The sequence below is a fragment of the Rhopilema esculentum genome, chromosome 3 (genome assembly GCF_057945365.1).
Source record: "Rhopilema esculentum isolate cy_ngs chromosome 3, ASM5794536v1, whole genome shotgun sequence".
In the NCBI taxonomy this organism is placed as follows: domain Eukaryota; kingdom Metazoa; phylum Cnidaria; class Scyphozoa; order Rhizostomeae; family Rhizostomatidae; genus Rhopilema; species Rhopilema esculentum.
This window is the reverse complement of record NC_142817.1, coordinates 4,278,995-4,304,472: the sequence shown is the minus strand read 5'-3', so window position 1 is coordinate 4,304,472 and position 25,478 is coordinate 4,278,995. Positions and strand designations below refer to the sequence as shown.

At 36.6% G+C, this 25,478-nt stretch overlaps 1 protein-coding gene across 3 annotated transcripts; it reads left to right on the top strand.

The window, feature by feature from the left end:
- The first annotated feature begins 924 nt into the window (after window positions 1-924).
- Window positions 925-25,478, top strand: LOC135692876 (fibronectin type III domain-containing protein). 3 transcript variants are annotated; one of them, XM_065211212.2, is made up of 22 exons: window positions 978-1,079; window positions 2,964-3,004; window positions 3,964-4,063; window positions 4,302-4,598; window positions 5,756-6,106; window positions 6,355-6,457; window positions 7,377-7,588; window positions 8,201-8,336; window positions 9,068-9,198; window positions 9,512-9,790; window positions 10,202-10,531; window positions 11,564-11,970; window positions 12,310-12,535; window positions 12,919-13,031; window positions 13,659-13,929; window positions 14,097-14,393; window positions 14,798-14,920; window positions 15,440-15,631; window positions 17,117-17,203; window positions 19,022-19,159; window positions 21,000-21,105; window positions 23,500-25,478. In XM_065211212.2, the coding sequence occupies exons 3-22, from the start codon at window positions 3,994-3,996 to the stop codon at window positions 23,726-23,728; spliced, it is 4,098 nt and encodes a 1,365-aa protein (XP_065067284.2). In that variant the 5' UTR covers window positions 978-1,079; window positions 2,964-3,004; window positions 3,964-3,993; the 3' UTR covers window positions 23,729-25,478. The 3 variants fall into 3 exon arrangements, with proteins under 3 accessions (XP_065067283.2, XP_065067285.2, XP_065067284.2); XM_065211211.2 differs by lacking the exon at window positions 2,964-3,004 and having other exon boundaries at window positions 925-1,079; XM_065211213.2 differs by lacking the exons at window positions 2,964-3,004; window positions 17,117-17,203 and having other exon boundaries at window positions 925-1,079.

Sequence of the window (25,478 nt, the reverse complement as noted above, 5' to 3'; positions counted from 1 at the left end):
TCTTGGACAAGGTTCACGTACACTAGAAATGAAAAGGGGATACTGCTATTTGGACAAGAATCACTGCTTCCTAAAACACTTGCACCTTTCTTTTCTGGCTATAGAAACGAGTACTGGACAGTCATAAAAAATTGAGAAACTTCAGTACTCGATGCAAAAAAATTAAGAAACTATTAAATCGTGATAAAACTGAGAACAACGAAATTTTGTAAAATCCAAGAACAAGATTGCCCTGTTGGCCTGGAACTTAAGACACGAGGGATAAAAATACACTTCCCACATCTAAATTCAGCATCGGAACGGAAGCGAATCTCTTGACGTGATAAAAAGGTCAATAACATTTCATAACAACATTCATGACATCATAATTTAGAAAGTCTCAAGAAACAACGAGTATTAAAATTTCCAGAACATTAAGAAACTGGAGTACTCAACATCGACCTTTGTTTCTTATAAAAAATGAGTGTAAATGATGTAGTGCTGAAGTATATAATCAACTAATCTGCTCTCTCTTTAACGTTGGGATGATATCAGATTCCATTTCATAAAAAGTCCAATGTCCTAGTCATCATGTATCTCTTTCCTTCACCTCTGTAACTCTCCTTTTGTCATAAACACATAAGAAAAAATTCAAAAAAGGTTGAAAAGTTTAAATTATGATACAAGGTTCAGGGCACCTCTTCAGATCTATTTCTTGGCTGATGAGTTTTTGTGCTTTTAAGCACAGTTTAAAACAGGGTGGGGGTGGGTTGATGGGTTACACCTTTCAAAAGAAACCCCCGACAATTTAATTCCTGGTTATCTTTGGAATATTGTTGTAGCTTTGTTCAGCAAAACGTGTTTGCAAAAGCAAATACTTTCTTTTTTACTCACAACAATATCGGAGATAGCCAATCAGTTCTAACTATTTGTACCGCGTGACCTTGAATGCTCCTCCCATAATGTAAGCGTCGTTCAATGGGTATGAGTCATTTCATGGTTATGTAGGGAACGGAACCCAAAATAGCAAAATAACATTTGCTGTTCCAAACTTGTCCACCGATTGCATAGTTGGAAAAGTATTCTGCAGAAACTTTCAGGTACATGTCTTTTTGTTGGCTTTTAATTCCGTTTAAAGTGAGTATTGATGAGTAAGTAAAAGTTGAAATATTTGGCCTAACCATGCTGAAGGTGATTCCGATAAGAGGTAGATTAAGTTACTTTGCGTTTGCGAGATTTTCCTGGTTAACCAAGTCCAACGACCACGATGACATTGCAACCCAATCATAGTTGATTTCCACATATGAAATGTTTGGTTTGACCTACTGCCTAGAAGTATAGGCCTAGAAAGTGAAGCCATTGTTTGTAAAGTGGGGAATGTTGACACGGATCCGATCATGTATTTATAGTATCGTATAATTTCCAAGTGCATGCACAGGTACGTTAATCAGTTATATAGACTCTAAAAAGCTCCACTAAATTTTATATACATTATTGCTTTCTAATCGCATCTCGATTAAAACATTAACGGGGTATACAGGCAGAAGGCCGGAAGCGTAGCTAACTTAGAATTCAGCGCGCGTAAACAGATTTATATAGGAGGCCTAGCCGGCTATGACGATGCAAGTTCTTTATCGGTTCTGAATTGCCTTGGACGGGTCTAATTCAAATTTAATTGTCAGTATCCAAACAAACGTAGGTTTTTCGCAGTTTCTGTAAGTTTAGGAGGTTCAGGATAGCCCTGTTTCAAAACTCGACGGAATTATCACACTTAATTTTTAGGAGGTTCAGGATAGCCCTGTTTCAAAACTCGACGGAATTATCACACTTAATTTATTGTAATACACTCAATCAATCTTGTGTGGATTAGTTTTGAACCTAAACCTCCAAAACTATAAGCGTAGGGGCTGTGTGGCTTTGTACGTAGAAGAGATCTGGCATGTGATAAGCTGCTAGCATTTTAATGTCATTTCAATTCGAAAAACAAATTCATAGAAGCTGTAAACATAGTATTTTAAAAAGAATTATAAGTAATAGCTAATTTTGTAATTTTTGATCAAACGTTCTTGCTATAAAACATCAAGTGTATTTTCCCAGAGGTTTTTCCCTATTGACTGCATGAAAATTTTGCTGCAAAAAAGAGGAAAAAAGATGTTAGGCTGACCCACCCAACCCCTCCCCCATAATTTGTGTTGAAGCAGATAAAGTGATGAAAATTATAACTTCTCAAACAATCGCAGGAAGAGATCTAGGCTGTTTTGCCAATTCACCAAAATTTAAGTATACGCCATGCCAAGTAACAAAACCTACGCAAAAGATCTGCTACTCGGGCATGTAGGCAACATCACAAATGCAGGCTGCTGTTGCTCTAAGATACAAGTAGGCAAAATATGGTAATACTTCTCAGGCAGTTAGACACTCTAACCATCAGAATTTTGCTGTCTTGAAAAACAAGCAGAATTTTTCCTTAAATAAATCTCTTTGGATTGAAAAATGTGTCTTCTAACACTGACATTAAGATTGGATATGGCTCATGATCAAACATTGCAAACAGTACTTTTTACTGGATGGAAAAATTCTTCAATTCCTCCCTCTAGATTCCATAATAATGTGAAATGAATTTTGAAAATTGATATTAGCCTGGTTTTTATATTCTATGGTAATCCTTCAATGATACATATTCATCATCAAAATTAATTTTTTTTGCCACATTTCTTCCATAGAGTATATATATACCAGATGCAGGGTGACAATAAGATAATGATTTTTTATTAGTTCTAGCATAAATAGAAATGCATTTGTTTTGAAACACAATAGCTTTAAAGTGACAAATACTTGATTGGACATATTTGTACATTTCAACTTTGTTTTATTTCTTGTATCTGACAACAAGATTGAAGAAACCACAGTTATACATTTTCAAGTATACACGGTATTCCACACCATTGCAAAGACATTGTATACTTTTATTTCATGTTTTACAGTAGACCTTGGTTATATTCAAACAAAAGTTGCTGAAAGGACTGTAAGTGGAATGTGACTGTCAATGGCTCTTAATTTAACAGCTTTGAGTATTTGGGTCTAAATTCCATTTGACTTTAAACAGCAGTGTAATTTTTAGTGAAGTGATTATTATTGGAGTCAACTGTAGAAATGATCTAGTGGTCAATAGAAATGAAAATAATATTGACATAATCTTAATTGACATAAATATCAACCTTGACATTAACCAATTTGTCTAGTTTCTTGATTGTGAAAATCCAATCATGGAACTGTATTTATTCAAATATATAAATACTGTTCCATGATTGGATTTTTATATACATGCTTCCATAGTCAGAATCTTCATGAAAGCTCATTAAGGGCAAAATAATGTTCCTTTCAGTTCATATATCCACAATAAAATTAACAGAGCAGGACTCTCACTTTTAAAAATTCTCCATAAACTGAGGAAGTTTGGAGACTCTTAAATAATTTTTTGTGGACTTTTCATATTCAAATGTTTCTCTAGGAGTTATAAAGTTGATGAATAAAATGAAATGATGTTTATCCAAGACCTAAAAGGACACTTTCAAATACTAATGTTCAGTAATGCCAGTAAAGTCCTGTTGAATTCTTTCTTAAGCTTGACTGTCAATTGCAGTACTCTCTAGACACAGGTACACACTGTCTTGCTTTAGTTGTTGAGCATAAAATGCTCAAAAGACTATACTTTCTATGAGGGAATAATTCTCTATAAAAGAGTCAGACTCATACTAAAGCAGCTTTGGAGAGCTGTAATATTCTATTTTCTGACAGAATTTGCAAATTTAGAAATAAATGAGAGGAATTTTCATGAAATCTGAGGATTTTTCATGCACTTATTAGGATTTCTACAAGTTCAAAGTGAGAGCCCTGAAGGGGATTTTTCTTTCCAACATAATGCCATTTATTTCTTTTCAACATTGTGCCATATATCATATCCTGCTTTGTATCATTTTCTAGATGAAAAGCTTTGAATAACAATCACTAAACATGGAAGAGAACCTGCCAATGATGCACTGGATTCTGTTGATGGCCTTGACCTTGTCAGTTGTGGTAAAAGGTCGGTAACATGGGTGTATCTGCAAATGTGTATATTTAATAAAACATGCCTTTTAAAAGCAAGACAGAAGAAAAAAGCCCATGGCCATATCATGGCCTAAGACAGCAAAACCTGACCATGTTTAATAAATATATATTAACAGAAAAGTACAGTGTATGTGACAATCCAGACTGATTCCAGTGTAGATGACAATCCAGACTGAATTAAATGAAGAGTTAACCAACATTTTGTTTTTCAGGTACACCACCTCAAGTAGACGATTTTGTGATTCGAAAACCAATTCCAAGAATTGAAAGTGATCTCACCCCCGTAGTTATGTACCTTGATTGCAGTGGCTCTGGAGACCCACCTCCAACATTTTCATTCCAACGAAATGGTGTTGTCATCACCGATGCTTACCCAGATAAAAGAGTTACTTTCAAAGACAATACTCTTACAATAAAAAATCTTAACATATCTGATGGTGGCGTTTACATTTGCTCAGCATCAAACGCAGATGGCACAGTCATTAGAGAGTTGGATGTCAAGATACGAGGTAAAGTTTTTTTTATTTTCCTTACCCATACACATCAGCTGTTGGGACCGCTATTTCTAGCGGTGCCACTATCTTAAAATTTAATGATGGACGAAGTGTAAGATGCAGATTCAGAGAAAAATCACCATTTTGTATAAACCGTTTAGTATCAAATCCAAAAGTGTTTTATTTTACATATTCGTCGATCACAATCCTTACTTCAACTCTAACTCCAACCAACTCCTCAACTACTTTCGTGTTACCACATACATAATCATGATCACTGTTACTTGTTGATTGACATTTACCATGTGTATGTCCTTATTGGGTATGGAGAATCAAAACATGTAAGCTAGTACTGTTTTAAATCAGATATTAAATCAACATTTAAATTATAACGCTACATGATGGCGTGTACATCAACACGTATTACACTACTGAATGTAATAATAATAACCATGTGGTGTCTTATGAAGATACCAAGGAGGGTCTGGGCCCCAACAATCTCTTATTTCTATTCTATTTTTTCTTCTATTTCATTCCAATCAGATTCATCCTATGGTTTTGTAAATATCAATGTGTTATCAGAGATTATAGAGTCCTAAGGTGGTTAAGATTCTCAACCATTTGTTTGCTGACAATTTATCTTGTGGAGCTCATCCTAATTTCTTTGATATTATCCCAACTTTAGCCCTGTTGTGCCAATGTTAACCCCTTTGACCACCTATAATTTGGCTCCATACTTTTACCAAGAAGACCAAGGCTGTCATCACTTTTATGATATTTTTAATGTCTAGCATTTCTTGGTTTTCAGTGATTTTAGATGTTTCTTTCGTTTGTCTGAGAAGTTTTCCAGCGAGAGTTATACATATAAATTTACTGTTCTGTAGTGCAAATGGGTTTATCTTTGATTCATTTGAGCTTTTAAACCTTTGAACATGGTCTTCTTATCTCACATTTCTTGTCGCATTTTGCATATTGAAGATCAATATATTCAGTTACTGGATTATCTCATGTGTGCATAATTTTGCAATTACTTTTTAATAACACTTATCTATTTTTCTATCATTCAAAATATTTTCCATTGTTTGTTTAATTCAAGCCTTACCAAAAAAGGCTCTTTGAATTTTGGGTATTTTCAGACAAGAGCCTATCAATGCTCTAAATTTCATTTTTAGTTCTTGGTCAGTTTGTGCCCGAATCAAGAGCTGAGCGAGACTCTAGGAACCATCCAGTAACACTGTATTACCACACATCAATGAAATGCCCAAAACACAGCTATACATACCCATCTATCATTGAATGGGGCAGTGTACCAGGTGCAGATAACCCAAGGGCACGTATAAAACGTATTCCTATCAGCAATCGTGTCTTCTATGGAAACGATGGTAGCCTTAACTTTGCAAACGTGCTTCAAGAAGACTTGGAGTTAATAAACGATGATTATCGTGGTATTCAATGTCTCCTCAGTGTTGGTTTGGGAACAAGAGCTTCAAACAGATTCAAAATGAGAAAGGACAGAGATTTCGGTAACTATCTTTGTCGTTTATATCTTCTTTCTGAATAGCAGGAGTAGCCTTGAGGGAGTGGGTCGAGTGACAAATATACATTTTTAGCGAAGCTTAGAATAATTCAGAGGAGATGTAGGAGGATTTTAAAGATAAATTCAGTACTATGTTTAACAAGAATCATTTGTAGTATGGTAGAAATTGGAAATTGTATTTATATTAATGGCTGTTTGTTTTATTTTATCGAGATTTATTTCTGTTCTGTTTAGGATCCTCTTACACAAAGGAACCAAATTTTGCCTCTCACATGGTTGACAACACTGTCATTTTGAAAGACCAGGAATCAATTTTCACTTGTGGTGGATTTGGCACGTAAGGGAGCTTACTGCTTTGTTCGTGCCTTTCTTTGTCTATTTCCACATTGCAGGCCAATATGTCACGTTTGAATATTTTGCGTTGAATTGTAGGTATTTGACATGGTTTCAGTACAATGATGTCATTTCTCAAGCAGTTAATTTGATAGATTATTTTTTTTACGATGTTTGTAATACATTAGCAATTGGGTGGGGTGGGGGGGGGGGGGGGATTCAGCATGTATCTCGCCAAACTTAAATTCTTTAGCTTTCAAAATTTGAATCGCCACTTCACTTCATTTGCGGTCTGCATTTCGCAAGGAATTTGCAGATTGCGAGCAAGTGCAAATTCAAAGCATGCATCATTCGATCAAATTTGATGCGAATCCGATTTGTGAGAGCTGTTTTTGTTAAATTATACTGTAGATTTCCATAAGCCTTAGCGACTTGAATACCCTAGTATTTCTTTTTGGATTGTTGAGAAATTTGAATGTGTTCCTGTTGAAAAAATTTGATGCTTTTGGAGAAGATTGAATTTATTTGCTACATCCGCTGTCAAGAAATTTCTATACTTCCAAGCACTTTCTACAAATTTTAGTTGAATGAATTTCCACTTTTTTTCTGTAGCTGTTTCTTCGAATTTGCGAATTGCGAATTAAGTGGAAATGGACCTTAACTCGATTCATAACATATCGTGTATACGGCTAAATGCAGGCAATGGAATACATAACAACAGGATTGCAGTACTTTGAAAATTGATTTTTAACGGACAGCAAGAAGGAGTGTCCCAAAAACGTCCATATATGAAGGATCATAAGAATTGACGTAGACCTGAAAAATTCGCCTAGTCCTAAAAAATTCGCAAAGATGCATGCCAATTTTTTTTGTTCTTGAAGACACTTTCTCCTTTCTAATGATATTTGATCATTTCCTTTCAGCCCCACTCCGACTGTTGAATGGTATAAAGATGGTGTTAGAATACAGAATTTGGACAAAACTGGCCGTACAAATTTTATCGGGTACACTCTTAGCCACAATGACGTAGAACTTAGAATTGTGCGGCCTCGCAAGGAGGACGAGGGTGTTTACAGATGCTGGATAAGAAATTCTATGGGTGCTAAATATGTGGATTCAAATTTGCTAGTTCACTGTGAGTTTATTCGTCGGCTTCTTATTGGCTGAACTAAATACTGATAAATGCCTAGAGTTCAAAACGAATGCCTTTCACAAACAAATGAATGTGTTTTATTGTCAAAGGTTCTAATAAACTTCTTTTATCGTAAATTCATTTGCTTATCTTGCAACAAATGTCACGCAAGTTTGTAAAAGATATGTCCACTTTCTTATGCGATCTAAATTTTCTTAGAAGCAAAAGTATATATATTTTCTCATGCTACCTATATACGTATATGAATGCTGTGTAACGGGTATTTATTTTAATAAGTCTTCAGATAGTAGGTATTCTGTGATCAAGTCGTTTTTTTCTTTGATAGAATTGTATTCCCAATCGCACTTCCAAATTTCGCAGTGCTGCTGTAGCATTTCAATAACAGACCTGTGGGAGGTTATAATTCCGTCTTAATAATCAATGCTGGTGACACATTATAAAGTGCAAAATCTCCATTGAAATTTACATTGATCCTTTCAATTTGTCCTGGTCTAAAGAATTATCGTGTCGATACGATACGATTCGTTTTCTTTTTACTGTCGATTTGTTCGTCATTTTCCTGCTGGTTTAGACTTTCATTTTAAATTGTTTTAGTCCTGCCATATTGGGATAAAGAGATTAAAGACATCACGCTCCCTGTACAGTCATCGACGATGTTCAACTGCTCGGCAACAGGCAAACCTGTTCCAACATATGAGTGGTACAAGAATGGAACACGCTTGGTTGAGTCGTAAGTTATTTATTTCTTCTTCCTTGATTTGATATTTTATTGCTTCAGGCTCATGCAATAACTGGTGAAGATGTTTAAATTGAAAACCAACAAGATGACTGATCCAACAGTAATCTATAAAGACGAACTGGACAGGAGGGGGGAGGCAGACGTACCTTTTTAGAGGACATATTCAAGCATTTGAGTCTTGATTTATTAATCGTCTGTAATATAAGGTGCCTTTTTCAAACGCCAGTTAACACGTCTTGAATATTAGAATATTTTCAAGCCACTTGCAGTCTTCTTGCTCGTTAATCTCGTTGATATTAAGTGTGATGTTGTTTTAGTTTGTATAATATGTGGTATGATGTATTTAGATTTCTGGTGTTAATTGATATTTATATCAATTATTAATAATACTGCTCTATAATTATGTGGTAACCTTTGAATTTTCTATGTAATTGGTAAATTTTACAGTAAACTGGTCTCAACGACAATTGCTTGTCAATTGCAATTGAGATTTTTGTAGACAGAAAGTTACAATTTTCTTGCTTCATGCGAGCTTAGAGCGGGTTCGCTTCGACGAATTAGAATGTCTCTTGTTTTTGCTAACATTATTGCTCGTCAATTTCTTATTTTCTCGTGACCCCGAACGTGTTTTGCTTTTCCGTGATAGTTCAAATACGTTGATTGCATTTTTATTTGAAATTTTAGCAACTCATAATGTGGTGTTGTTTTATTTGAAATTCTAGTGATCACATCAAAATCGACCGTAGTGTTCTAAGGATTATAAATGCGAGGCTGATCGACAAAGGCATGTACATCTGCATGGCCAGGAACAAACATGGCACAATCACTACCCAATCTTTCATTGATGTTCAAGGTTCGTTCCCGTCCTTGCTAGGCTTTTGTGGCGTTCTATTTCTCACCAAACAACAGGATGTAAGAATTAATTAAAGCAATGCATAGTTTTCTGCCAGGCCAAACGTTCACTTCAAAGCACTCACCAAATATTGTATATAGGATGTGTCTCTTGATTTCTGGTTCGGCAATGCCTGCGATGGAATGGCTCTTGACTTTAACGTTCGTAGATATTTTGAGCAAGCCCTGCCCCCAGAAAGAGACGTCTTTGTAAGGCTAGAATAAAAACAGTAGATTTTTTGTAGAAAATAACATCTCGCTTTATCTTACAACAGCCGTAAAGCCTGAATTCTTGAAGCCACTGCCGGATCCTATGTTTATCTTCCGCGGCAGGGTTGGCCGCATACCGTGCAATCCGCGCGGCGGACCTATTCCAAAAAAGACTTGGTACAAGAACAATCAGATTGTCAACCTCAACACGGGGCGGATCTCTCAAGATGTGAACGGCACGCTCGTGATTAATAACGTGGAAGATAGCGATAAAGGCCGTTACAAATGTGTTGCTCAAAACATTAGAGGCAGTGCTGAAACTTCGGCAGATGTTCAAGTTGTCGGTAAGAGAGCACTTGATGCATGAATTTCGGCGCTGCATTGACACTTTTCTTTCTTTATTTGAGTATGAAATTAGTAAATTGAATTCTGCATATGGGTCAGAGTTAGTATCCGTTTTAGGTGCTGTCAGTCGTCTGAGAGCTTTTTTAAAAGACTTTGTCCATAAGAAAGAAATATGGGACAAAATTATTTGTCCTTTGCTGGAGGCGGACGTTTTCGGAAAATGCTTGTTAACTAGGGCTACGTTGCATATTGTTAGAGTGATATTTACGAACATAGACAATGCCATTTTTTGTACAATCAGTCCAATGGAGAAGACCAGGTGAAATATACTTTGATTTTCCCCTAATACACTGCAAACCACATTGCTGAAATTTTTGAAATGTATATAATATTTCCTTGTTACATTTTAGTTCCCACGACAATTGTTGTTCCCCCGGAAGCCCCAAATGGAGGTAGCACAATCAAAGAAGGCAGAGATTTAGTTCTTGTCTGTAACGCCACGTATGATCAGAGACTGCAATTGCGTATACATTGGGAGAAAGATGGGGAGCGTATAAAAGCATTTGATGGCCGTTTCATGCTAGAGCAGCGTGTTAGTGATGCCGCTCCAAGACTTCTTATAATCAAGAAATTGAAGTTCGAGGATAGAGGAAATTACACCTGCAAAGCATATACAATCCTAAGCACGACAGCCAACGTGAGGTCTGAAGATGTTGCAACCAGATATCTTTCTGTCTCAGGTAAAAAAATTGCCATTGAATCGCATTATTAAATGCAAAATATTGTGAAAACTACGCGGCTGTGTTTATTTTCATGCGGTTTTGATAAGGATTATAATAATAATAATAATAATAATTCATTTATTTGCAGTAGGCGTTCTTTACAGTAGTAGCTAAAACGATAAGCTAATTAAAGCCTACTATTTACAGGAATAAAAATGATAATATTATACAGTGATATAAAAGCTATTTAAAGAAATAAATCAAAATACCTAGGATTTAATTAGATAAATAGCTCGCCCAATCTTTAAAATGATCATTTTTGAGTGATTCTTTACTGTTGAGGGCAGTGGCGGCGCAAGCTACTAGACCTTTGAAAGAACAACATTAAAGATTCTAAGCCACGTCCTTTTTAGTGGCAGAGATCGCCTTTCACCAGCTGGAACGCTAATTTTACCACTTGCAAACGCCGTTGACTAAAGTTTGGATATGCAAAGGAAGTTTTAATAAATTCACGTCGCAAAAAATACCTTCAGTATTACCTCCAACCCCAACATTTTCTAATCGAATTAGACGAAATACAAAATCGTTCCTGATGACATTGTTTGAAGGTGATCAGTTCAATGGTTGCTTATTAACTTCTTTACCATCCTAAAGGTCGGTTTCTTATCTGCAGTTCCTTTTTAAAAGGGTACACTCCTTTTTATAAGAATATAGTCTATGAGAGCATTAAGGCTCAAAATCTCTGGAATTTAAGAATAACCCGAGGCTTAAGCTCCATCAAGAATTAATTTTTTTGTTTATTTGAGCTTTTTTGGAAACAAATTGCAAGTTTCACGCTATATGTCTTGAAAAAGGCGCATTCGGCCTTGAAGTCATTAACACTGTAATGCGACTCAGTTACACCCTGTGTCGCTAAAGAATAATTCAAGACTAATCTGAGGCTCTAAAGTAAAAAGAATTAAGAATATAGAGGCTCAGCAAAAAATTATGTATTCTTTTAAAAAAAGTGTGTATAAGCTTTTCATAAAATTTTGTTTGTTCTTGTCATAGCGGCACCAGATTCACCAACAAGTTTGACACTTCCTGTTAGCTGCGCAAATTACCGACCAACTGTAGAGTGGAGAGTTGGCGAGGCAAACAACGATCCAATGAAGTTTGTGAAAGTAGAGTATTCGTCTGATTATCCGGACGATACCAATATATGGTATGAAGCTGGTATTGTCAAGGGAGAGAGTGCTAATCAGTTTCAATTTGGTTCAAGTCTCAATCCAGTTGTGCTGCCCGGGAATGCAGCTATCAAATTCAGGGCGACAGCTGTCAATCAAGTGGGTGCAAGCCAACCCAGCAAGCCATCTCTCTCCTCATTGTGTGTAACTGCTTCAAAGCAACCGTCTACAAATCCTGAAAACTTAACATTGGTTGTGAAAAATAGACAGGACTCTGATATTGTCTGGAGTGTAAGTGGATAGGTTTTAAGATGGTTGTAATATGTTGTCTCTTCTTGTCAAAGTTATCCTTAGCTTTTTATCTGACATTCACAAATCGTAGAGGCTTCGAAGGTTTCTTGCTTTCTTTGCCATCGATAATCTTGTAGTGGAATTAATCGATTAGGAATGAGACATATCCCAATCTTTTGCACTTCTTAATTTGTTGCCCAGTCCTTATTTAAGCCTGGCTCTAGGTATTCTGAAGATTGATTGCGAAATGAACAGTCTGATAATTTTGTACACGAATCGCCTCAAAAAAGAATGCTCATAAGTATATAAAGATATATCTTCCATTGTGTGATTTTTCAGAGAATGAAGATTATTTTCCAAGAAGGCAAACAATTTCGGTATGAAGTCAGTTACAGAATTGTTGGTACGGCGAAGTGGACTTCAAGAAACTTCACAAATTCTACCCACAAATGGCCAATTAAACCTTCAGAATTTACGAATTACGAGATATGTGTACTTGCCTACAACGAAAGAGGACCCTCAACCGCCCCCAAAAAGTGCATCACAGCCTATTCCTATCAACAAAGTAAGTAGCTTTTTGCTATGAATTTACTGATTATTTCAACAGAAGGTTTTAACGTGCTTTGATATTCACAAATTGTCCTAGAACTGAATTTATTACGATTGCTTGAAAGCTTTTCATTACGTTCATCAACATGTAAAGTGTCATTTGTTTGTTTCCAAGCTCGTGCCAAGGAAAGGTTCATGTTAGATTAGAAAATGGCTGGATCGATGTTATCCAGAAAGAAAATTCAAAGTGACGTGGAAATAACTAAAAACTAAAGGGATATCTCTATTCAGGTGTTAATGTAACGTCAGAGGAGAAACGGTGCGTTAGAGAATGAAAGTCTTTCTACGAAGTGTTGTTGAGCTTTACTGATATCTGTAATAGTATTCTTTCGCTTCCAGAACTCACCATTGCACCAACGGGCCTTAGGCCAACAAAGATTGGATACACAGATGTTGATATTACTTGGAATCAAATCACCGCTCCTTCCCCTGGCAATATTGACGGTTATAGGGTAATCTCTTGTTTTAATTTATGCCTTAAACGAAATGTAAAATCAAAAGCATATTTTGTGGAGTCATTAGTACTAGTATTTATTGCGTCCCAATCTCGTTCAATGCGTGTAAAAACATTATTCTCCTTCTCTGAAGAAGTTCTCAAAGGTACTTTGTTTCGGTGAATTTCTGGAATCACCTGAAATCTCATTGGGTTGGTATTACAATAGGAACAATAGGATATTGTTAATGTCCCAATCGGTACCCCGCCTCTTGTTTCTCACTTCAAAACGCGCCGCATAGCTTACTGTTTACATGAACAGTAAACAAACAGAACGCTTGGCCATAGGATTATTTTTATAATCGTTGATTTGTTTCTATGATTTAAAATAATGTTGTTTTGAATTTTATAATAAATGGGAAAATCAATCTAGATATTTACCGAAATCTGGCTAGGAAAATTATACATTTGAAGATTTTTGTATTTTATGTTGTATGGGTTATTACACGAATTGACCATGAGCAAGATTTTTATATTAAGGTTTTAAATCCTGTACGGAATAGACAACCTATAATTCAACTGCATTTTCTGCCGATTTTCTTGCCTCAACCTGAATTATCAGTCATTGATCTGTTGATATTCATAGATATACTACTGGAATATCACCAAGCCGTATCGTCCAGAAATCAAGAGAGGCGTGGACCGCAGGCGGAAACGAAGATCTGTGGTGTTTGGACAATACCCTACTGAGCAAAAGCCGTATGTTGTAGAGTACCTTGTTGGTTCGGATACGAAGTTGTTGAGGAATGTGTCCGAACTGATACCGGCTTTAAGGTACCGGGCATATATAACTGCCTTCAATAGTGGCGGAGAGGGGCCAAAAAGTGATGCTATTGTGTTTGAAACCCGAGCTACAAGTGAGTAAAATTTACATTATTTTGATCGTATTTTTGTATTTGTAGTTTGGCTCAAAGGCCATTTACCATCAGATTCGTTTCTCATCGTTTTGTTAACACTGAAGAAAAGACATGGGTGCCAAAGGCGAAGAAACTGATAATGGAATTTTACTTTTGTTCGGTTGTAGAATCTGGCATCCCTGATAACATCAAGATGACGATATACGGTGATGTTCTACACGTGCAATGGGAGCCGCCACTAGAGCCGAACGGTGTCACGACAGGCTACATAATGCAGCTGAGACCAAAGAGAGACTTCCAGAAGAAGAAGAAACTCGATCATATTGTTGTCGACAAAATTGAGCGCGAATACTACATCAGGGGAATGACACCATGTGTGTTCTATGAGGTGTGGATCGCAGCGATGAATCAAGCAGGAGAAGGGCAATATTTTAGACGGCGAATGACCGTCAGTATTCCTGACAGTATGTGCATCACTTATTATTTGCCCATTTCAGTTCTTCCTTGTTAATAAAAAGTTATTGCTTTCTAGTTTATAAATAAGAGATTTTTTTCTGTAGAAAGTTTTCAAGCCTGACAGAAAAGAGGCCTGGGACATGGTCCCTATATATCATTTTCTTATTGGGACCCTGCCGTCATCTTTTTTTTGTTTCAAGAGCTTAATAAAAATAATTAAATCCTTTTTAATTCTTAGCATTCGTTCTGAACACTCAATCACCTCCTCCTTTAATCTAGTAAGCTATCTGGGGAGATGGTCGCTGTTCTGGATTATGCAGGTCTAGAAACGAGCTAGTAAGGGGTTTGGCTTCCTTTGTTACATTTTAAGCGCCAGTTACAACCTATGATGAATTTCTCATTTTTATTTCAGAACCTGGAAGGCCGAGTTTGCCAAGGGTTGTTCCTTACGATGCAAATGCTGTTAACATCACATACAAGCTGCCTGGCTATGGTGGCCTTCCAACGAGTTTTACAGTATACTACAAACACAAAGGTAACGAGGCAGCTCTAATTTAATTTGTTTCATCTGTTTACTTTTTGTACTATGGATATGTGCCCAGTCGAACTTTGAGAGGGCCTGATAATTTTTTATATGGATTAATGGTTGAACAGTTCAAGTTGTGTAGAAAATTGTGAAGAGAAGTGAAATTCAAACTAGATTTTAAAAGATATATATAAATGCACTGGGTTTCCACTATAAATGTTATATAATTGTTAACGCAATTTTTTTGCCACCATTGGTGCAATTAATTGCCTCTGTGCTGTTGGTATGCTTTTCCTGTGCTTTGTGATTTGTGAATAAATCTCTTTTTAAATAATCGATTTTTGCTCTGAACGTGAAATTCATGAACTGTCAGTTCATATTCTGTTAGTGAAATCCCTATTCGATTATTAATGTTCACTAATCGTGAGTCAATATTTAATTCGAAATGCGTTACCCCAGTTTGATACGTTATAATCTCTGCTTCTTCTGAAACAGAAACCGTAAGTGATTAAATCTTTTATTTAACAGATGGTTCCTATTATGACGCCGATCCCTACTTCAACTCGTTGACTGTAAAAGGCGACAACTTCAGGAAAAGGCCTTGGCAAACAGTTAAGGGATTGCCAGAATTGGAATATTACTTTTGGACAGTTGGTCATAACAGCATGGGCGACAGCATCAATAGTGACAGGGCTATTTCTCAGGTCATGCCATACACAAGTAAGTGTTTTGTATAAACAGGTAGCTTTGCATTGCTGCGGCCAGCAATGATAGAGAGAGACATCTGACCTGCATATTTTTCTTCATAGTTAAAGGCAGTGTGTCCACATACATTGCAGTTCCATGCATGGTCGTCAAAGTGCTGATGAAAAGCTATTCCTGTGCTATTCCTGTGATTTGAGCCTCGTGAATAAATTTCGTTGTTACGAATTGGTTTTCGCTCCAAAAGTTATTTTCATTAACTTCCCGGTTCACGGACCTACAGTGAAATTCACGATTTGTTTAGATTATACTCCTTGTTTGTGATAATTCTTCAATTATGGCTCCTTGTACTTTGTTTCTTCTGACCGAATCACACCCTTGTGAAGAATGCTACTTGTAAAGGCATACTGGCTTTGGAACTTCTAGCCACTGGTCACTGGTATGTTTTTTGGTAACTTTTTGTATACATACACGTTTATCCGGATATCTTGTCAAAATCTCTGAAAGAGGGCCTAAACGATCTAGATGAAAGCTGTTTTTTGAGGTGTGTCGCTTGAACCGTAGGTATATTTCAGACTTACAATAGTATAGTCTACACACTAGTTATGTCAGATCATTGCTTTAACTTGCACAACTGTTTTAAATTACAATTTATAAGAACACTGAGGCTTGATTTGCCAAAATTAAGAACAGCATAAAAACATGCCCAGCCTTCAAAGAGTTTGAAGAAGAAAGTAATGTTTTTGAAACACCAAGGCTCGATTGTTGAAAATTTGTTCTTATGTTAACAAATCAGATTTTGTCAGCTAGTCAGCCGTGCTACAAAAAGTATTATTCAAAACTGTCATTTCGTTGAATCAGAAACAATTTAAGACATTGTGTTGTTGAAAACTCAATATTGAATAGGGAACAACATTGAAAACGCTTAATCCTCAAAAGTATCCAAAAAATAGGAACAGAGTATGACAGGGGTTTGTAAAAAGAGTATGACAGGGGTTGTGCTATTGGATTCTATGAGAAGCCATTAGACATGTTTCGAGCACCAACTTATATGAAAAACCTTCAATGGTTAAGCCTCCAATAAAAGGTAAGCAAAGCATGGTAGAACTTGTGACCCCCGTCGTCCTTAGACATTAAAAATCTTATTATTGTCAAGAACCTGTAATTTGGCAAAGCTATCTCTGAATCATAGCGATATTCCTGCAGTATTCTAGTTTCAAATACACACAGTACCTCCACTGCTTTGCTTTTGTGCTTATGTATTTGTTAAAGACTATAATTTGGTTTTTTCTTGCCAGTATTCAAACACATCACATTGCACTTGCTTGTTCCATTAACCACACTTATTAACTGTCATGTCAACCTTTCTGCCTTCCTTTATGCACATAACCCATTCAATCTCTGCACTTACACATTAACAACTTAAAGCTAAGCTTGTCTGTGTCTACGCGACTACAAAATGCCGTGTAGAGTTTGGCACACTCTTGTTTCATTTTGCCTTAGCGCCATTAACAACAACTGGCAGTACCACGCTCCCTCGCAACATTACCAGCGTTGTGAACGTAACTACAGCTGCAATCTTGCCCAAAGGTAACGCTCTGTTTAGGTGTAATTGTACGATCATTGATCACAAGCCATATTTGATCGCTATTGATCAATGCTTTGCTTGGTTAGATCAATGCTATGCTTGGGTATATCAATGCTATGCTTGGGTGGCATTGTACGATCATTGATCAGTGATCGTGCAATATCGCCTGCAATTGTACGATCGTTGCGTTTTCTTGTTTCAAACTCCCGTATAATGTGATCAATTTGATGACAGACTGCTCAATAACATTCGAAAACAAAGTGAAACGACAAGCTAGAGAAGTTCTTTCTTGAGTAGGCAGACTGGTCTCTGGTTAAACCAAGACATAAGTTTAGTCTTGCTAAACGAAATAAAGGGCGTCCCCCATAAACGCTTGAATGCTCAACCTGAAAACAAGCGCTAAAAACACTCTTAGCTTGTAGCGAACAATTAATATGAATTTTTAATATTAGAACCAGCTTTAACTTTTATAACTTAAATTTACATTAAAATTTAAAACTTCAGTTATAAACCTTAAATTACTCATAACTTTTAAAGCTATAAACCAACCGTAAATTATAAGCCAACCATAAATTGTAAGCCCTAAATTCTTCTGTACACTAAAATGCACCGCACTCTTTCTTCACTTCTTCATCCACTGCATTCAATCTTCTTCCATCTCTTCCTGATATTATTTGTAGTTCTCAGAATAAGATTTATATGTAGTTCTTAGAATAGGATGGTGTAATTTTTTCTTAGGAAACTCGGTGAGGTGAGTATGTATTTTTTGTAGTTCGCTAAAATTGAATTTTTAGCTTAGTGTAAGTAGCAGATTAAATACTGTTCCGTTGTAATATAGTAATAAACACTGGACAATGTACAGTCCTTGCCAAAAATAACTGGAACGCCTTCCCATTGCAGCATGCAAATAAACAAAGCAAGTCTAAAACTACCTCACCAAAATATCACTGCCGCTTCAAAATATCGACCCTCTCCCCCCGTACAATGTTGATTTATTTTCTCAATACCTTCATACAGCTTTCAGTGAAGAAATTTTTACCTTCAGGATCAAACAGCCCAATTGAACAACATTGTTATGGGGGGTAGGGGGGATTTTTCAAAAAAAGCTTCAGCTTTGCGCAAGTGTTCCAATAATTTTGGCAAGGATTGTAGTTTCCGACAAGATTATGGTGGAACCGTTTATTTTGTTTTTCAGCAAGACAATTCAAAGCTAATTTTTTATGCATGCATTTTTTATTGTGAGAAAGGGGGTGGATGCAGAATTATATTTTATTATGATTGGAGGTGCAGAGGCTCTCACATCCCTAGATACTTAGCCATTTGTGCTTTATACACCAGACAAACAATATCCTGCGACGGACCACATCCTACAACGGACAACATTCTACAACAGACAACATCCTACAACGGACAACATCCTACAACATAAATTTGTGTACCAGACCAGTGTCCAACATTTGAATATTTGAATGAACATTTGAATATGTTGAGGTAGACCCGAGAAAGGACCCCTTTCTACTTGAAGTCATTTCGCTCTCTGGAATCTAGTAACGAACAGACTAATAGACCTGTGTAAACTATGATAAAATCGCCTCCTTTGATTCGTGCGTTTTTCGATACACTATAAAACAGTTTGTGTTGACTCATGCTGCTTTTACCGTCCGTTACCCATCCTGAACTAGGGTTCTTTTTTTTATTTTCACTTTATAGTCGTAAATGTTTAACTTATTATATATTTTGACAACTGCGTTTCTTTAACTTTGAATAACCTCTGCCAGTGTTTGATAGAAATCTGGTTACCAGCTTCAATCGCTTTCCAGGACCTGGTGCAAGAACAAACGAAGGGCCATGGTACTCTAGCAGATGGTTCGTCGGCGCCCTTGCTTGTACCATCTTCGTTTTAATACTCTTGCTTGTCATTCTTCTTCTGGTAAACAAGAAGGGCAGCAAATACAGTGGTAAGGAGCACCTTCAATATTGCTTTTTCTCTTTATTTGCCTTTTCACTACAGCTTCTTCATAATTTTGTAAATCCAATTTATTTGCTAGTCTCAAATGTTTATGCTGCCCTGTATGTAGATTTGTATATGCAAACGTCATCCGATTCTTGGAAGTATAGTGGAGGTTTCTCAAAGACGTGTCCAGATTTGCATACATTAAGTACCAAAAATTTCGAGGGATTTATTTTAGTAAAATTATTTACACTGTCGTTTTGCACTGATAGACTTTGAAAATAACAAAAAATTATTTTATATTGTTTGAATTTTACTACACATCCACAGCATATCAATTTGCAGTTTTTGATTCTCCATCGTCATCAACAAATAAAATATTCAGCTCATCTTCACTTTCTTCTCTTTCGCCCTCTACTTCCAAGAAATTTGAGTTAAATATGGGCTGAACTGATTCTTCCGCTCGTTCTTCATAATTTCTCTCAATTATTCTTTTTAACACTCCAGCGGTTTCATTTTGGACGCCTCAATTTTTAACCCACAATCAGTCAGAATTTCTAATCCCCTCCTTTCTTTATATTGAAGATAGAATAACTGACAGAGTGTTTCATTTCTTTACACACCAAATTTTTTTCTTTCCACCGAGATTTACACCGAAATTTCAAAAATGTGACTGAAAGTTTTTCCACCGAAAATTAATCCACCGAAATTTTTGGCACCGGGTTTTTCGGTACTTAATGTAGTAGGAAAAACGGACCATAAGGTCGTCAGAGTCAAAGTAAAGTACACTCCCCTGAAAAAAGTTTCCTCGTATTCCATGGCTTTTGAAATGTGTGTGAATAAAATTGCTAGTTTCCAGATAACACTCTGGGGTGCATAGATTAGTCTAAGAGATGTTCAGGGTAGCTTGAAATGTCACTGTAGATCGTGAATTGAAATAGGGTGTATGATTTGCTACACGTGTCGAACTCGACTGCATAAAGTCTAGAGTGCGTCATTTGAAAACGTAATATAGAAATCGGCAAATAAAGAAGCCTTCATCAAGTTATGATACTTAGATTTTCTCTAAAATGCAACACAGATCTCAATCTTTTTTTGCATATTTGTACTAAAGGGCCCATCACTAGACACTCAAGTTTCTCATACCTACCCAGAGGGTCTGAAAAGTAGTGTCTGTGCGCTGTGAGAAAGGTCGTTGAACGCAAAGTTTATAGCCATGCCCATGTCTTAGTTCCATTGTTGGTTGGTGCGGAAGGCGGGGATCTCTGAGAACAAGGCTTGTTTGTTGGAGGAAGTACAAAAAATTTGGTTTTGTGTAGTAAACAAGATGATATCAGAAATGCATTGACAACAACAGCAAGTTAAAAAGGTTATAAGAATACCATGGTATTTTAGCGCCCTCTGAAAACATTTCTCGACTTAAGTTCTTTTCAAGAGGTATCATCCCTTCTTTTCTTTGATTTGTTGTAATTTTTTGTGAAAGAGTTTTATTTTATTGTAATGCGGTGTATAATTGATATTTCGATAGAGTTTGCAAGTTTTCTATTACTACTTCCTACATATATCATCAAACAGATTTTGATTTTAGTTTGCCTTCATTCTTCAGCAATGCTGATTTTCAAGGGGCCCTCCCTTTAAATTAATACAAGTTGACTAACTAGTTATAAGAAATAAAATGAATTAATTGTAAGTGAGAGCTTAAGTATTAAATAGCTAACTACAATTTAAAAACCAAGTACTAAAAATTATGCGGGATGTGTTTTCTATTTGAAAACACAACATACTTTTTGAGTCCACAGAATGGTGGATTTTCGTGTGTGCAATTGATGATTTTTTTTGTCTCATAGTTTCGGCGAGAGAAAAAGATCTTGCGGGTTGGAATGGCCAGGCCTCTTCTGAGTTTCATCGTATCGAGAAAGAGCCATACCACGAACCCCAGGCGACTCCAATGGCGTAAGTGAAATGTTTAAAGCTAAAATGTAAAACCGTTTAATAGATAAGATCGGGTGAAATGATGCAAAATATGCTGTAAAACGTTAATCCTTATCACAGTATCTTTGCACATTTTTAAATTTGTTTTGTGGCGATGTTCATTTGATAAATCATCCCCTCTACTCTGATTCTTAAGGTTATCTTAGTAAGGTACGCCTTAAGAATATTTCGTTTGTTTGCATTTAATTAGCAGCGACTGTAGGTTCTCACTTTATTTTCAGAGAAGGGGTCTTCCAAAATTGCTGTTATATCATCTGACTTTAAAAACCTGGTAGCTTTCCAGAAATCATTAAGAATTTAGCATATCGCTGTTTAGCTTTGCAATGCTATCAAGTGTCTCAATATTCTCGGAATTTTTTGCTTAATCAGTGTTTCAGCTGCTGTTCTACAAAGCTTTAGCATAATGCAGAATTGTCTCCTCATTATTTAACAAGATGGCTTTTTGAATTTTATAAGCTGCCAAATTTATTCCCTACTTTCGTCTGGCCGATAATAGGATTTTATAAAAAGTGAAGAGTTTGCAAGCGATATTTAATGGTATTGATGTTATGAACTAATTAATGATTCAAAAACAGCGATCAAAATATTTTAAAAGCATCATGTCTTATGTCACAGTCCCGTCGTTTCCCTAGACTCAGCGGTTTCCTGCAGCCCCAGCTGCGAATCCCAAAGACAGTGTCCTTTTGCGACTGTTAATCGGATAGATTTTCTGGGCTACAAGTAATTTAAAGAGCAGCCCTTTTTGCAGTTTCTATGAAAACCAGCAGAAAACGATTTATAGCACATATCTCCAGGCAACAGGCAAACATTTCGCGTATGCGCCTGGTGAAAATGATCCCCAGACAACAAATACCGTCTTGTAATGGGCAGTAGAGCACTAGAACTACAACTGCCTGGAGCTTCTGTTGCATGTATACACCTTGACATCTTCATTGAGATGCTAAAATGGCCCAAGATAAGCGAGCTTAAGAGACGAGTAGATCCTTTGTTTCTTATTGAGACTTGACGATGTCCTACTCTATTTTTCTGACTTCTTTGATTTTTATCCTGTCAGATATCTATCTAGCGTAGAATAACCCTCAAGACTTAGGGGGTAGAGGAGTAAAATTTACCTACGAAAGCATCATCGTATCGAAAACATTACGTACGAAAACATCATCGATTTTGCTGACGAAGTAACGACTTTGTGTATTTACCGACCAATTCATAAAACACTGAGGGTCACACCCCTAAGCCCTTCGCTCTCTTGACCTTGGCCAAGTTTTCTAGGGCGGGGGGGGGGGGTGTTACAGAAAGAAGATGATTCCTTGAACAGCTCTTTTAATTCTTGTTGAGCGGCTTGAGCTTTTGGTCTCCATACATTTTAATCACAGAGTGAGATTTACAGATTAGTAGACAGATGTCGCTTTCTTTTCACCCATGTTTCTAGAGGTTTCTTCTAAAGTAGCGGTCTCCGTCAGTGGATTCCTCTTAAGAACTCGTATCGACATCTTTCGGTAATAGAAATTGGTTGCTGTTTGTGTGTGCGTTCTCACGCTCCAGGCTAGGGCAGAATAGCCTGTGAGAACATTTTTCCGTTGCCCATGCGCTTTTAGACGTTTGTCTCGCTGTTCAGAGCGACTTATCAGTTTTTCGCAAGACATTAATGACAGGGATTCGAAATTAAGACTATTGTCAGCAGAAACCAATTAATAACGATAAATATCTCCCTGGAAGCCACGTCGGCTTAATTTACTTTCATTAACCCGGTTCCTATTATCTCAGTGCCTCCCTCGTATCGCTATGAGCAGATTTAGAGCAAAAGTAGATATTTGCTCTATATCTACTCATAATAGCGCAGTGAAGGAGAGTCGTTGTAAAAAACGCAATTGAAATACTAAGAATGCCTTGCTCATCCCAGTTATAGGCGGAAAATATATCAGTCAGTATGTATCATATTTGTATCGCGTCGGGTTGGTTTTTCAGATGCTCATTGTCCTATATTTCCAATTTCGTCGTTTCTGCATAGAGCATAAATTTGATTATCATGTTAATTAGAATTTGAACGTTAAAGAGACAAGTTGCAATTTGGCTCCTTGTTCGTTATCGTTGATTTACAGTTTTTGTGCGCTAGATGGCCTTAGCCCTCCAGTATGAATGCAATATATATTTGCATGTGTTTATGATTGGTTAAATTATATCTTTCTATCGAAAATAGCCAATCAAAATGCTAATTGTTATTTTGCTCATCAGATCCACCTTTTGATTGACTGGACAAGAGCTGTTCACCCCATATATACATTGACTTAGCTTTATCTGTTTATTGGTACAGGTCTCTGCATATGCAGTTCGCTAACCCTTCTATTCTCACCCTAGTATGAACGACCTTGAGGATGCTCCTCTGCCGCCGCAGTATCAGAGCCAAGGGTCAATAGAAAAGAAACCACCCAGCGATGAGCCGGACCAGGATAGTTTTGATGAGTATGGAGAAGACAGCAGGTTCCAAGAAGACAGTTCGTTTATTGGTCAATATGGTGAAGAGAAGCGCCGCGAAGCAGAAGAAGAAGAGAGTGATGAAGACCCTAACATGTCAATGTTTGTATGATCATGTGATCAAGTTTCATTTCATACACACTCTTCAAGAGACTGCTAAAGAATGCCATTTGATCACATTCAAGCTATTGATTAAACTTGGAACACAAGTTCTTGTTGCGATATATTCACCGTGATTTTGACCACGGGACTTCATTTTGTGACTTACAGTCGCCCAGTTATTTAATCGACGATCTATTGTAATATTTTGATCAGACATGTAGATTTTAGCACAGCAGGTAACATGGTTTCGTTTAGCTTCCCATTTCGGCTTGTATTCAATAGCTGACTATGACTATAGAACCATCTGCCTTTGCGCAATTTGTATCTCTTTTTAGTCAATGGTAGTTAGGAATATATTATTTTGTCTGATATAAAAATGCTTGCTTGGTAAAGTTTACTTTGGTTCCTTGCTAGGCCTAATCGATTTTAAGTTTTAGAATATGGTCGTTTTGTCAGATTTTTCCCAATTATACATCCACTATTTCACCTATAATGACACTTTTTTACAACGAAGCAACCTTTCTTTACGCTTCTGAATTTGATTGTAAACCGCCCAAAGCGTACCATTTTATTACCTTTAATTATTTTGTCAAGCCACTTTTATAGCGAGACATTTTATACTCAATTTGATTTTGCCTTACAAGCAAGCACTCCAGGCTTTTTCATACATCTTATCATTTTGCACTCATTACTTTTTGCTTTAAAGGTGTTGCGTATAAGTGTAACCTCGTTGGGCGCCAATTGAGTTGTTAGAAGTTATAGAGTATATTTTATCACAGTTTGTAGGGGCAGTCGTTTTTCGGTAGGGTAGAAGAACTATCATGAAGGGTATGTTAGGGTAAATATTTGCACACTTTGTTTCGTTATTACGATTATTTATGTAGCGGATCATGGACTCGTTTACAGTGCTACATAGAAATTGAATCACGTTCCTTTCAGGTGATTCTCTGTAGCTGGATTTCAGACCTTGTGTTTATTTTGAATTTGCTATTGGTTCTCCTCAACTACCATGACAATTTTTGCTATATAGGGAACTATTACTGTCTTATTCACAGAGATTGTCCCTGCACTCCAAAATCTCCGACTTATTGTAGCTGAAAGCTAAAGCTAAAGAGCCGAGAATTGCTGAAAATGAGAGTTTCCACGCGAAGTCCTGAAAAAGTTGGACAAAACATCGCGATATGTTGGGAAAGGATTTTTTTATATATCGATTTTCATACGTCTTTGTAATTATTTATCATGGTGTGGTCTTCACTTTCACTTTTATTGCATATCTCTAACACAGAATGTGAATGTAAATCCGGGGAAGGAAAATGGGTTTACTATTTCTTTTCCTCCAGCGTCCCTGGATTGATTGCCCAGCATAGATGTAAACAATGTCGCCACATTATGATCTATGAAACAAATCTATGAATCTAAAACTCCCATTGAAAGCCGGTTTTAAGCACATGGTACTATCCATACATGGGAAATAGATTGTCTTGAAAGTTCACATTCGGCTTTGGGTTTACTCGGAGCAGCGTAAGCTTGTCTTTGTGTCTCATCTGTAGATCTTTGTTCATGCTTATATCGGTTTGAGAGTCTAGGCTGAGGAAGATAAACCTGCAAAAGATTTGTTTTCCTGAATTTTAGTATGTATCTATCGATTACATGTCATTTAAACATTACTTTTTTTCTAAAAGATTTCCATTGTTGCTCTTATAGTAATGTGTAAATTTAGCTTCATGATTAACTAGGTGTATTTTGATACTAGCCCTGTA

Excerpts from the sequence above, each read along its gene's own strand:
- LOC135692876 (XM_065211211.2), top strand. The coding sequence starts at position 3,994 with ATGGAAGAGAACCTGCCAATGATGCACTGGATTCTGTTGATGGCCTTG. Across the intron at positions 12,536-12,918 it reads AGCCTATTCCTATCAACAAA|AACTCACCATTGCACCAACG; the intron begins GTAAGTAGCTTT and ends TTTCGCTTCCAG. Across the intron at positions 17,204-19,021 it reads AGCTGCAATCTTGCCCAAAG|GACCTGGTGCAAGAACAAAC; the intron begins GTAACGCTCTGT and ends ATCGCTTTCCAG.